General features: G+C 42.4%; 1 protein-coding gene across 3 annotated transcripts in view; it reads left to right on the top strand.

The window, feature by feature from the left end:
* LOC115453931 (hemicentin-1) overlaps nt 1-12,925 on the top strand; it is a 207,160-nt gene that overhangs the window by 178,138 nt on the left and 16,097 nt on the right. For all 3 annotated transcript variants that reach the window (XM_037437742.1, XM_037437740.1, XM_037437735.1), the window contains exons 5-9: nt 2,609-2,766; nt 11,195-11,212; nt 11,550-11,700; nt 11,954-12,065; nt 12,485-12,666. In XM_037437742.1, coding sequence (XP_037293639.1) covers nt 2,609-2,766; nt 11,195-11,212; nt 11,550-11,700; nt 11,954-12,065; nt 12,485-12,666 — 621 coding nt within the window. The remainder of the gene's footprint in view (nt 1-2,608; nt 2,767-11,194; nt 11,213-11,549; nt 11,701-11,953; nt 12,066-12,484; nt 12,667-12,925) is intronic.

Raw genomic sequence — 12,925 nt, 5'->3', positions numbered from 1 at the left:
AGTGTCCGCCGGGCCGGCCCGCCTGCAACTTGAAAGAGCGACACATGCGCCGAGCCCCTCTCATTAAAGTTTATCTATTACTCGGACCGTCTGGCCAGCGGACCCTCCACGTGCCACTTTCTATTAATTACATTACATTTTATGTATCGGCTGACCCGTCCGCTCCCCGGCGATAGCTTGAGTGGACTTGTTAGTTTACATCGCCTATGCTAATTCGGAAGGGAGCATCGACTCTACTCGATTAATACTCGCATCACGCGCACTCCTGACTTTTCATTATACAGCGTCGTGGGTGGCAACTCTTAGGGACTTTACTCACTCACCAACCTGATACAGTTACTTCTCAGTTGGGTTGTTGCCCACCCGAACTCTATCTACTTACATACTGACCCATATTTCGAGAACTGGGGCGTCTCGTCAGTCTTTGGATTAGTTTCATCTGTAGTAACCGAAACTTACTTCATGCACTGATGCATGAAGTAAGTTTTCAATGACATTGCAATTGATTCGGTGGACTTGCAAGGTTTTTCAAAACGTGCACTATCCTTTCCTCCAGAATTTACACCAATTAAAAGCCAATTTAGGTTCTCGAAGCTCAACCTTATCCTTAAACATCAACAATATATTATGTTAAGACTGTTTGCACTACATGTTGTTGTGTCTAACGTCCTAAGCTAGGCGATATTAATGCCGGATAGCGAAGCATCTATAATTATTATTATTTACGCTGCAGTCACACGCACTAGCTATCTTCAAAACGACTAACCTTTTACGTTAAATCGAATTTAGTGCTGTATGTATACGTAGATGTAAGTGCATATGTGGTGCAATAGAGTTTCCAATATCGCTGAAAGCTCTCAAGTGGCTTGCAGTAAGGCAACGCTCGAGCGATGCGCCGCCTCCAATATTTTGCACGGCTGCCTCGCCCGCGTCTAATGAGTGGCCAGACATACTCGCCCCTCCTCCGCTCGCTCCGCACCACAACCACACATCCACCACTCGAATCTGTAAGTTGTAACTATTACAGACAATCGATAGTTCTTTCACTCGAACTACATGTTCATTGTCATAAGGAATGCGTGCCGCGTATGTCATTCACTCTTACTTAATTCATTTTCATGAAATATGAGGCACTACATCTGCCTGCGAGCCGCGATGCTTTTGTTTGTAGGTACGGAACTATAAATTTAAATGAGCAAATCTTAAGTCTTTGTCTACCATTATGTGATGTTGCTACATACTAATGAAACAATGACGTAAAAGCTGGTGGACAACTGATATATTAAAATCATTATAATGTATGTATATGCCACTAAAGGCTTTTACATACATCAATTATTCTACTATGAACACTATCGGCGATATATGTATATAAAGTCTTACAGTACCGCATGTAGTGTTGATTGAGTGAGCCTCTTTACTTTTCAAATGTTTCAATGATTAACAATGTCTGGGATCAAACTGCCAACCTCCAGGGAAATGAATAAGAAGATTGCAGGTCTATACTTGTGGATCTCGCAATCCCATCTACCGTATGAAACGTAGCGGCTGTTACTTCACGTAAGGTTGAAGACTGATAGTATCTCATTGATTCGAACTGTTCTTGATATAATTGCTCATCACAAACTCCACCCAGAGCCAAAGCAATACTGCCTTCGTGTAGTTATATTGCGACATGTTGCCGTGCTATCTCACGGTTGGTTCCCAGAAAAGAAAAGTGATATTGGATTTTGCTTCTTTTTGTCTACACAGAGTCCAATATTGTGCCTAGTCAATAGGCTCGCTCCTTATTCCATGAGCACTGTGGATGTGTTACACTTCTACCTACCTCTGTAAAGGGAAAAAAGCGTGTTATTATGTATCTATATAGAAACAACTCAAACAGCCCCGCCAATAGAGATGTGTACACACTAACTGCGCCCCTGTATTGATAACCAGTAATAAGCGGGCGGATAGGCGCCGCGTAAACTGATCAGCGGGTAATTACCAACGACTCACGCTGGTAACGAAGTGAGGTCACAGGGTCCGTGAGGGGGGCGAAGGGGGGTTTCACGTGGACACGCAACTCGCCCTGATAGATCATTAGCCGCGGTGATCGCGTTGTAATTGGCTCCAATACATCGACGCGTATACAACTCCCTACTAATGTCGGTGGAGTGATCCTCGAAATACGTTAGCGGCTATAAGATATGACACATTCGGAGCAATGTAATGATTGTTCGTGATACATATTTATTTTACTATCGTAATAACAGTTACAATTTATCGTTGATTGAAGCCTCATTTCTAAAGTTATGTGTACATATTCTTTGTGAAATATTGGTTGCTCTAACAGTGAAGGGAAACATCGTCAAGAAATCTACATAATTGAGATTTTTTTAAAAATGTCAAAGATATGCGAAGTTAGCCAATCCGCACTATGCTAGCGTGGTGGACTAAGGCCTAATCCCTCCCAGTAGGAGAGGAGGCCCGTGCCTAGCAGTGGACAGTATTTAATAGTGGGCTGATATTATTATAAATAAGGCTTTACTGATAGTTTTAACCATAATCCAATCCTTTGTCATCAAGAGTACTACTGACTGCTGTAATGTGGTGTTGTGTGTTCCAGTATCCGCGAACAAGACGTACATCACGGGCATGGGCGCGCACGCGACGCAGGGCACGCTACTGACGCTGGAGTGCAGCGCGGGCGGCGCGCGCCCCGCCGCCTCGCTGCGGTGGTACAACGGCACCACGCTGCTCGACCCCAAGGAAAACAATATACACGTGAGTCACTTCTGAGTATAATACACCTCGTACTACCAACAAATATACGCTAGAGTCACAACTACGCATCATATATTTGAGTTATTGCAACACATGACTTTACATCGCTCCAAGTCAATGTGGGTACCAAAAATAATGTCTTAAGAGAATCACCTCGAGCTATCTGATACGTTTGAATGTAACCGCCCACGAAACTAAGGCACTTCAGGCGATTATTGACCTACTAGCTTCCGCTCGCAGCTTCGCCCGCGTGGATTTCGGACTTCAAAAATGGAGCCGGTCGCGAACATTCGAGTATGTTCGTTTTACGAAGCTACTCGCTAGGTGATTCGCTAGCCTCTAGGTGCCAAGCAAGCCGCCTGCCTGTGCGTTCGCGACCTTATATATATACAAAAATAATCCTTATAGCATGATTCAGTATTCACGCGTGATGGCTTATTATTAGCGTATTTCATGTATAACATTGGTGTTTCTATACCGATTTCTATGATTCTTTTTTTATGGAATATTTAATCATGTTAACTTTTTTAATTAAGGATGACTGAGAGTGTTATAAACGTAAGAGTAGACAAATATAATGAGAAAGCTTCGAACTGCTAAGCTATCGGGAGTTACACGTGTTATTGTGAGTCAACCATAAAAGATATACATATGCTGTCATGTGAACATTTCCGTCATACATGATTTCTGTGTAGCTTTAACCATTAAGGTTGCACACGCGATGGAAGCTTAAAAAATGGAGTAACTTCTCCCGTTTTCCCAACATTTCCCATCACTGCTCTGCTCCTATTAATTGTAGCGTGATGAAAAGTATACTATAACCAGCACAGAAGTATGACAAATAATTGTACCAAGTTTCGTTAAAATCCTTCGAGTAGTTTTTGTTTCTATAACGGTTATACAGACAGACAGACAGACAGACAAAAATTTTACTAATTGCATTTTTGGCATCAGTATCGATCCCTAATCACCCCCTGATAGTTATTATTTTGTAAATATATTTCATGTACAGAATTGACCTCTATACTGATTTATTATAAGTATAGATAGATATAGATGAGGAAAACAAATACAATGAAGACATTAGTTTTTCGGGTCCGAACATCTTACATGTTCAAGCAATACTTACTGCACGGTGTTGTGTAAACCTCATTATCAATGGCATCTGTACATTTCCGCAAACAAAATGGTATCTGACTGTATCCTTTAAGAAATAGACTTAAAGTTGTTGGTAATTTATGACGCTATTACTGGGCGCCGCGCGGCGACGGCCGCTGCAGCTCTGCACACCTGCGCCGGGACTCCCGCCCGGGGCTCGCGGGGGAGGCGGGGTCAGGGGGAGGGTGTATTTAATTACCTATAATACCGTCGCGCTTTACTTATGCTAATGTGCCATTATGAGCAGTTTAACGGCGCGACGGTGCGCGTGCAGCAGCGCGAGGTCCCGCACAGCGTTTTGTTGTATGTATTGTACCTACTTTGTATATTATCTTAGTTTAGACGTACCCAAGCTGTGAAGTCGATGGGGTTTGGGCATTAAATGGATCTGTCGATAATTGTGAGGGAGTCTCTACACAGTACACGAGATGTGCAGTTCCGATCTAAGTCGTGTTGTACAATTCTTTCTCCGAGGTGTTGTCTCGCTTGTTATTTACTATTACTACATATTGTGACGTCACGCGAATACATTTTCATTGTGACGCTACATCCCAGCTCATTCCGACTGCGTTAGTCCGATAAGGAGAAACCTCAGCCGCGGAAGCCGCACCCAGGCCCACGTAGCGGCAGTAAAAACGCCGAAAAGGAATTAATTCGAGCCATTCTTCACTGTCACTCGGTTTTACATAAAAAAAGCGTCGACTTGGGCTCCGCTACCCATCCGCCCCGCTCCCTCCCGCGCACCACCCCGCGCGCGCCTTCAGACGGGAATTATTTGATCATCAATCCACCGACACCGCGCATTATATTATAATAAGTTGAGGCACACGCCGAAGACAGACGCACATCAGAGAAGACATAGTCACACACAAATATAGGAAATTTGTATGTTCCTAATCACATCACTAGTAGAGGCCGTCGGAATAAGCACATGTTGCAGCATTGTTAAACTAAGCGGTACTGTGAACCGCTGTTTCATGTTGTAATACATTGTTACTTGTCTTATTACTGGGTTTTATAACGTTACATGTCCATGTCCATGTCTATGTTTGAGTATGATGTATGCATTTCAGTGCTATTGAAATTACCGCTCACTATCAGATGACTGCACAATTACTCATCTCGACATTTAATTTAATACGCAATACACAATAATTTCAGTTCTGTTACATATAGCTTTTAAAATTTTATTTGAATGTAGCTTGTTACAGTGTCTAATTATTTTCCTTATTAGTAACTAGCTTTTGCTCGCGGCTCCGCCCGCGTTATAAAGTTTTTCAGGCTAAAGTTTTCCATTATAAAAGTAGTAGTTTCCCGGGAGCCTATGTTCTTCCCAGGGTTTCAAACTGTCTCCATACCAAATTTCATCTTAATACGTTGGGTAGTTTTTGAGTTTAAGACGTTCAGGCAGACGGATGCAGCGGGGGACTTTGTTTTTATAATATATTTTTTAGAACTTTTTTAAGAGGGATAATCCCGTCATACATCATTGTTGCATAACTTTAACCGTTTACGCAGCGCACGCAACGGAAGCTCTCAAAACTAATAAATTGTCCCCGTATTTACAACATGTTTCATTACTGCTCCGCTCCTATTGGTCATAGCGTGATGATATACAGCCTATAGCACCCCGCAAATAAAGGGCTATGCAACACAACGAATTTTTCAGTTCAAACTGGTAGTTCCTGAGATTAGCCATTACTGCTCCGCTCCTATTGGTCATAGCGTGATGATATATAACTTAGAGCACTCCACGAACAAAGGGCTATCCAACGCAAAAAGAATTTTTCAGTTTGGACCGGTAGTTCCAGAGATTAGCCATTACTGCTCCGCTCCTATTGGGTATAGCGTGATGATATATAGCATATAGCAATCCACGAATATAGGGCTATCTAACGCAAAAAGAATTTTTCAGTTTGGACTGGTAGTTCCTGAGATTAGCCTTTACTGCTCCGCTCCTATTGGGTATAGCGTGATGATATATAGCCTATAGCACTCCATGAACAAAGGGCTATCCAACGCAAAAAGAATTTTTCAGTTTGGACTGGTAGTTCCTGAGATTAGCGCGTTCAAACAAACAAACAAACAAACTCTTCAGCTTTATATAATAGTACTAGCTTTTGCCCGCGGCTCCGCCCGCGTTATAAAGTTTTTCGGGCTAAAGTTTTCCGTTATAAAAGTCACGCTGTATAATTTCCTGGGAGAAATACATTATTGTTGAATTATTTTAACCGTTTACGCAGCGCACACAGCGGATGCTCTAAAAACTAATTAATACATTTTCCCCGTTTTTGCAACATGTTTCATTACTGCTACGCTCCTATCGGTCATAGCGTGATGATATATAGCCTATAGCACTCCAGGAACAAAGGTCTATCCAACACAAAAATATTTTTTCAGTTCAAACCGGTTGTTCCTGAGATTAGCCATTACTGCTCCGCTCCTATTAGTCATAGCGTGATGATATATAGCCTATAGCACTCCAGGAACAAAGGTCTATCCAACACAAAAATAATTTTTCAGTTCGAACCGGTAGTTCCTGAGATTAGCTACCACTGCTCCGCTCCCATTGGGTATAGCGTGATGATATATAGCCTATAGCACTCCATGACCACAGGGCTATTTAACACAAAAAGAATTTTTCAATTTGAACCGGTAGTTCCTGAGATTAGCTATTACTGCTCCGCTCCCATTGGGTATAGCGTGATGATATATAGCCTATAGCACTCCACGAACATAGGGCTATCCAACGCAAAAAGAATTTTTCAGTTTGGACCGGTAGTTCCTGAGATTAGCGCGTTCAAACAAACAAACAAACAAACAAACAAACAAACAAACTCTTCAGCTTTATATAATAGTATAGAAGTATAGATATAGAAGTATAGATAGTACAGAGTATAGATGTCGCAGTAGTCAAAGTTGCGTTAATTAAAAATATATTTCATGTACAGAATTGACCTCTCTACAGATTTATTATAAGTATAGATAGATTATTGCCTCCCGCACTAATTACATAACAACATATTGACATATCTCCGCACGTAGTGTATTGACAGTAGGCGCACCCAACAGCGGTGCAACAGGGCGCTGTGTCACTGTGTCACCGAGTCAGTGCGGGGTGCGCGCCGGGCCCGCGGCGGAGTGGGGCGGGGAGGTGAGGGACGGTCCGGGGAGCGGCGGGGGCGGCGGGGCGAGCCGGCACAACTCACAAACTGTCGCGCTGTTATTGTAATAGAGCACACTCCGCGCCCTATCTTATTCTTTCGCTTGTTTAGCGAACAACGAGCGCCGCGTGACGCGAGCCATAAGTTACCCGCGTGTGAAGCCGAGGAATATACTCACTACGAGCTCTCGATTTTATCTCATTGTATGTCTTGTGACGTGTCTTATGGTAAACATTAATGTTCCTGTGAGATCCTTAGCACTTTATTGTACTTATATCATCGGAAACAATACACACGTTTATATCGCTTAACTTAATGGTGTTATACCTAAAATGTGGTGTTTTCGCGCGCTGTCTAGGGTAATGGCTGAGATACATCTCGCTGCCAGTCATTCATTGATAGTAAGTATCGTAGGAGCCCCGTCGGACGCGACTTTACAGTACGCTTACCGGCGCGTGCAGTGAAGTCATTATTCTGCCAGGTGATGTAAACAAAAACATTATTGTTTATGTTACATTATTTAGGTTTGAATGCGTGGAAACGACCCGTCGTCTCCATTAATTTGCGCCAGAGACGATCTTTTGTGCCGGAGTGGAGAAAATTGCTCGTTTCACGTTTTTTTTCAGCGATAAGAGGGCGAGGTCGAGCCTGAGGTGGTGGAGGGTGTGGTGCGGGGGGGGGGGTGCTCCCGGTCGGTGATGGAACGCATTACAATGGCCATTCGCGGGCTCATCACCGCCGCATTACAAATGAACCGGTATTTGTACCGACCTCGGGACCATAGTAACCGGGGAATGTTGTTACCGTGAGATTCCGGACAATACCATTTATTATTAAACAATCAATGTTTCTTAAAAGGCCTCTGTCCTGCAAACCCATAAACATTTGATACATATTAAATATAATAATAGGGTGAAAAGCAAGAAACAGACAAACAAAAATAACTTTTTCTGAACATACAATCAGTCTTTCCATGTAAAATTATCTAAAATCTAGTTGACCATCTAATACACTAGATCTTCGCGACTCAGACAAAGTCAAGTGTTCAACAGCGCATTGCCGAGATTTAAAGAGAGGACTAAGGCACAGATCTAATCAATGGATTCTTGATAAGAAATGTCGTTTCGGTATTCAACAACAGTGCCATCTAGCGTCTGCCCACCGTGCTGATACCATATGGTTCTAACATAAAAATACAAAATTGTTACAGCGTAGTTACAGTTCCATAGTCGGTGCGTTACGCGTGTCACGTGACACATCGCCGCCGCGTCATTAACGACGGTGTGTAGGTGTCGCGGGCGGAGGTCGACGGAGGGGGCGAGGGGGGAAGTACATCAACACGCCATCAATCGCCGGCTCTTTTAATTAAAACATGCGTCTCCTTACGACGCTCTTTCGATGTAGCCACGTCACTGACATGGTACAGACCTGGATGTGACAAGATATATTATTGTTAAAGTAATTAACAAGATTATAAATATAGCTTTTAGCTAGCATTAGTGGAAAAAGGGACAGAGAGAAAGAAGTGATCAAACAATACATGCTTTCAGAGTTGAGAGACTAGCTCTGTTCTAAATGGAAAATTATTTTTCTAGTACTTATTTGATGAAATTTTAGCACTAAAAATCGTCAAGCATTGTATTGTCATTACACAAGTCGACAATTCTGTAAATCAAGACTTACACGTTGCTACAATTCCAATCCATCCTCGCGGAAACTGTGAATGGCAGCAATCATACGCGTTGAATATGCAGTGACCTGTAAAAATGGACTCCATGCAGCGCCGTCTGCAGATACATAGCGCCTGTCATCGCAGCGATCGGATGCGCGGTACCTACCGAGGCGTTTTGTAAAGAGAACGTTACTCGAGTGAGTGTGACTTTTCCTAGACAGTACGATACCGGTTTTTTCCTCGAATATGGTGATTTATTTTTACTGCACACAATGTTTCTCTTCTAACATATTAGTCACATCCCAGGCTAAGTTACGGATATTATTAAACTGGATTCGATTGGCTGTAAAGTCGCTTGCAGTTCGCAGTATAATAGAAGCATTAATTTTACCTGACCGATGATGAAACACCCCGGCCGGGCCTGAGTCTCAACGCCAGTGGTGGTAACAACGTTCCGTTCGCAACAATATCATCTTGCTCGTACCATGCTGTGCCAGTCGTTTCCAGCGCACTATAACTGCGCGCTTGGTTTTTCCCGCGTCACGGACACGCGTCGCACCGCATATATACACGCACATATACGCACACTTTTATTAAAATTAGGAGTCGCGCATTAATCTCGCTTACTTTATTTATAAATCAGTGTGTAATGACACGCACTGGTAATAAATTATAAAAACATGACGCAGTCTGTATTGCAATCAAAAACCTTATGATAAATAGTCAACGCGCCGCTGCCGTGGATTCTCGGTGTCGCAGTCGACGCTCGCTGTCTCGAGAGCAATGAGCCGACAAACCTCACTAAACACTAAGAGCGGTGTGTTTTGTGTAGCGTTACACTCGTCTGCGGCGGGGGCTGTGTGCTCGGCGCGAGATATCTCGTCGAGTCGCGACTCGTCAGCCACTAATTAAATGTCAACCGGTGTTTACGCACCTAATGAAAGCACAAACGTACTTCAAACAGAAGCGTTTGCTGTAGTGCTCCACGACAGACGAAAATAAACATAAATATTATATCATAGGATTGCCGAGTGCAACTTTACGTTGCTTGTTTTTAACGCTGACAATTTTCGTATAAATAGCTTATGGGAAATAGGTTGGTTTACTCTTTGAGTCTGTGCTATATGAAAATATAGCACAGACCGGTTTAAAAACGAATGTAAATATTTAAAATTATTGTCAAAGAGATTCTAAAATTGTTAGTTTACATTATCCTTTAATTCAATATCAAAGAGAATTATATGATTCAATATGTTCTCTGCAAATGTGTACGAACGATTTATTTAATTTAGTGAATATCTTCCCATAAACTATTTCTTTGCAAACCATTTTATGCAACTAGCAAGCTACATATATTATGTCTTATGAAGATAAATCATTCCAACAGGCGTATTGCAAAATCAAACCAAAGAGTTCTAAAATTATATTATACTGTTTCATTTCTTTGACTATGACTATAAGCAGTAAAAACAGCGTCATTCTGGCGTCGGTCGAGAACCGTTACACCTTAGTTGACATATTGGTTGGCAAGTCGGTGTATCGTCATCCGTGTAGGAACCTAAACACAAAATTTCCTGTGTGGCGCATAACTTAGATATGATACAGTATTGTGCTGAATGTTTACTCGGCACGCGCTCATCGCACTCGAGTAGTGCGGTGGCTGTACAGTACACACCGCAAGCTATCGATATTATTGCGCGTCACTCGGCCGGGAGACGTCGCTGTTGACGCTAGGGATGTCCGTGTTCGATGTCGATTGTGACCCGTGTCGCAATCAATAACAATCACGGCGGACAACTCGCTCAAACAACGATACATTGTTCTTTCAATATGACATGTAAAGAAATATTAGTAAGAGATAAAGTGTGCAAGTTTGTGGGTTTGTTTTTGGGAACTTTGTTTAGGACTAGTAAATCTATTAAGACACCTTTTACTAACACGGAGACACATGACCCTGAGTGACAATGTAAGAAGCATCGACATCACTTTGTATTTTTATTCCCTGAAAATACATCCACTCGAGCAGCGATGTGAATAAAGCTAGTCCAATATCGTAATATATCCTATAATAACAAACGTTTAAATGACCATAGCAACAGTAGTAATGCCATTATCACTCGCACGTCCGCGTGACGCTACAAACAAACATAACTCCTACTCGTCGAGCCACATCGTGTTAAATGCGCAAACCGAAGCACTCTGCATTACATCAAAACGTAAACATTTCGGTAAACGTTCGCCGAGCGCTGGAGCGGTGCCAGCGGCTATCAGGCGCCTGTACATCGACTCAGCGACAGGCGCTAGCAATCGCTTCCCACTAATTAAAGCGGTAAACGGAAAAATGGAAACAAATATTGCTTTCATAAACACGTTTTCAGTAATCGTAACCCTGTATTCATACTGTATTTTGTTTTTTTACATGTGGTGTGAGTAGCAGCGGCAGGTTGAGATGGTAAGTGGACTTTATCAAGGAATGTGTAAATAAGGTTTAAATTGAATGAAGTTCGACGTCGTAAAAAAAGTATACTATGGCATGATCAACTCTACAATAATAATTTTAGCGCACAATAATACCATTAATCTTAATAAACGGCAAGTCGAATTATCATATTTAAAAGGGCACAAAGTAATTAAAATCAGTTGCCATGTTTATAGTAAAATACCATAATACAGGCACTGAGCGTTTGTATAAGAATTTAATTACGTAGTTATAATATTATGTCTTATTCTTTAGAGAGCACACGAGCCCTAACTTATTTGTTTGAACATTGTGTTTGTCACGGTTCCAGAGCGACACGACGTTCGAAACGTCGTCAAACCTGACGTTCGAGGCGACGCGCTTCGAGAACGGACAAAAGTTCCACTGCGAGGCGACCAACGAGGTCACCGAACACACCAACGACCATCCCATGCACGCCACCAGGGAGCTAGAGATATGGTGTACGTAGCTTTAGAACTTTTGGCTTTCCTTCAAGTCTGCTAATGAAAAGGTATTCGCTAAAAACTTTAGAGGAATAAAGTTGGTCTGAAGTGATTCATACTTCTTTAGCGATTTTATTCACCAGACGACACCCAATTAATACCTAAACTGTTTCATATACAATATTTATGAACTAGTGCCATCAAAGATGTATTAAATATTCGATCTTGTCGCTACGATAGTATACGTCTGAATTGGTGATGTGTGTTGCAGATCCGCCGGTGGTGCGTGTGGAGCCGACCAACATCACTGTGATCGAGGGCGCCAAGCTGCTGCTCAAGTGCGAGTACGAGAGTAACCCCTCCTCCCTCAACGAGGTCACCTGGTGAGTCCCCGTTACACTGGTCTGGTCAGGTAGAATATGAATCCTTGTTGAGTCCGGGAACTTCAAAAACTTGATAATTTATTATATATGTTGTTAGAAACTGAAGCGAGTTGATTAAAAAATAAAAATAACTTCACTGGCTACAGAAATGCTTTCGCCAATAATTCACCATCCAGCCGATCGCTACGACTGTCCATGACCAACTTCCTCGGTCTGTCAAACGCTCAGTGTTTTTATAGCAAAAGATTGTCACAAATACCCTCACAATATTTTTATTGTAACAATATCATATTACAAAAAGGTAGCTCATTTAGCATAGACGGTAAGGACTCGGAGGTGGACGAAGAGTCTGAGTACAAACGCCGGATTCGACAAATATTTAGAATTAATGAACTAGTGACAATTGAATGTGTGTCCAGGTTCCGCGACGGCGAGCGTGTGAATGTGAATGAAACAGATCACTACGAGGGCGGCACCACCGAGCAGCAGTCGCTGATCATCGTGGCGGCGCGCGGCACCGACATGGGCAACTACACCTGCCTGCTCGCCAACCAGGTCGGCAACGGCACCAGCGACCACGCCGTGCGCGTCAACGTGCTCTGTGAGTACACACTACATACAATACCCTCATATACCATGCACCAGATACCAGAGATAGAGGACCAGGGTTATATTGCAATATGATTTCGTTCGTATTGCGAAATTTAAAATAGTATTTTTCAATTGCTTCGTCAGAATAAATGAAGTCTGTCAAGAAATAGTTTATCAGGAATCATCAAAATATTGATTTTAAAAGTAATGTAACTGGTTCAGGTTTAAAAAATTGTTTCTAGTTAGTAAATAGTGTAACACAGTAGTGC

The sequence above is a fragment of the Manduca sexta genome, chromosome 2, assembly GCF_014839805.1.
Source record: "Manduca sexta isolate Smith_Timp_Sample1 chromosome 2, JHU_Msex_v1.0, whole genome shotgun sequence".
Taxonomy (NCBI): domain Eukaryota; kingdom Metazoa; phylum Arthropoda; class Insecta; order Lepidoptera; family Sphingidae; genus Manduca; species Manduca sexta.
This window is presented reverse-complemented; position numbering and strand designations above follow the sequence as displayed.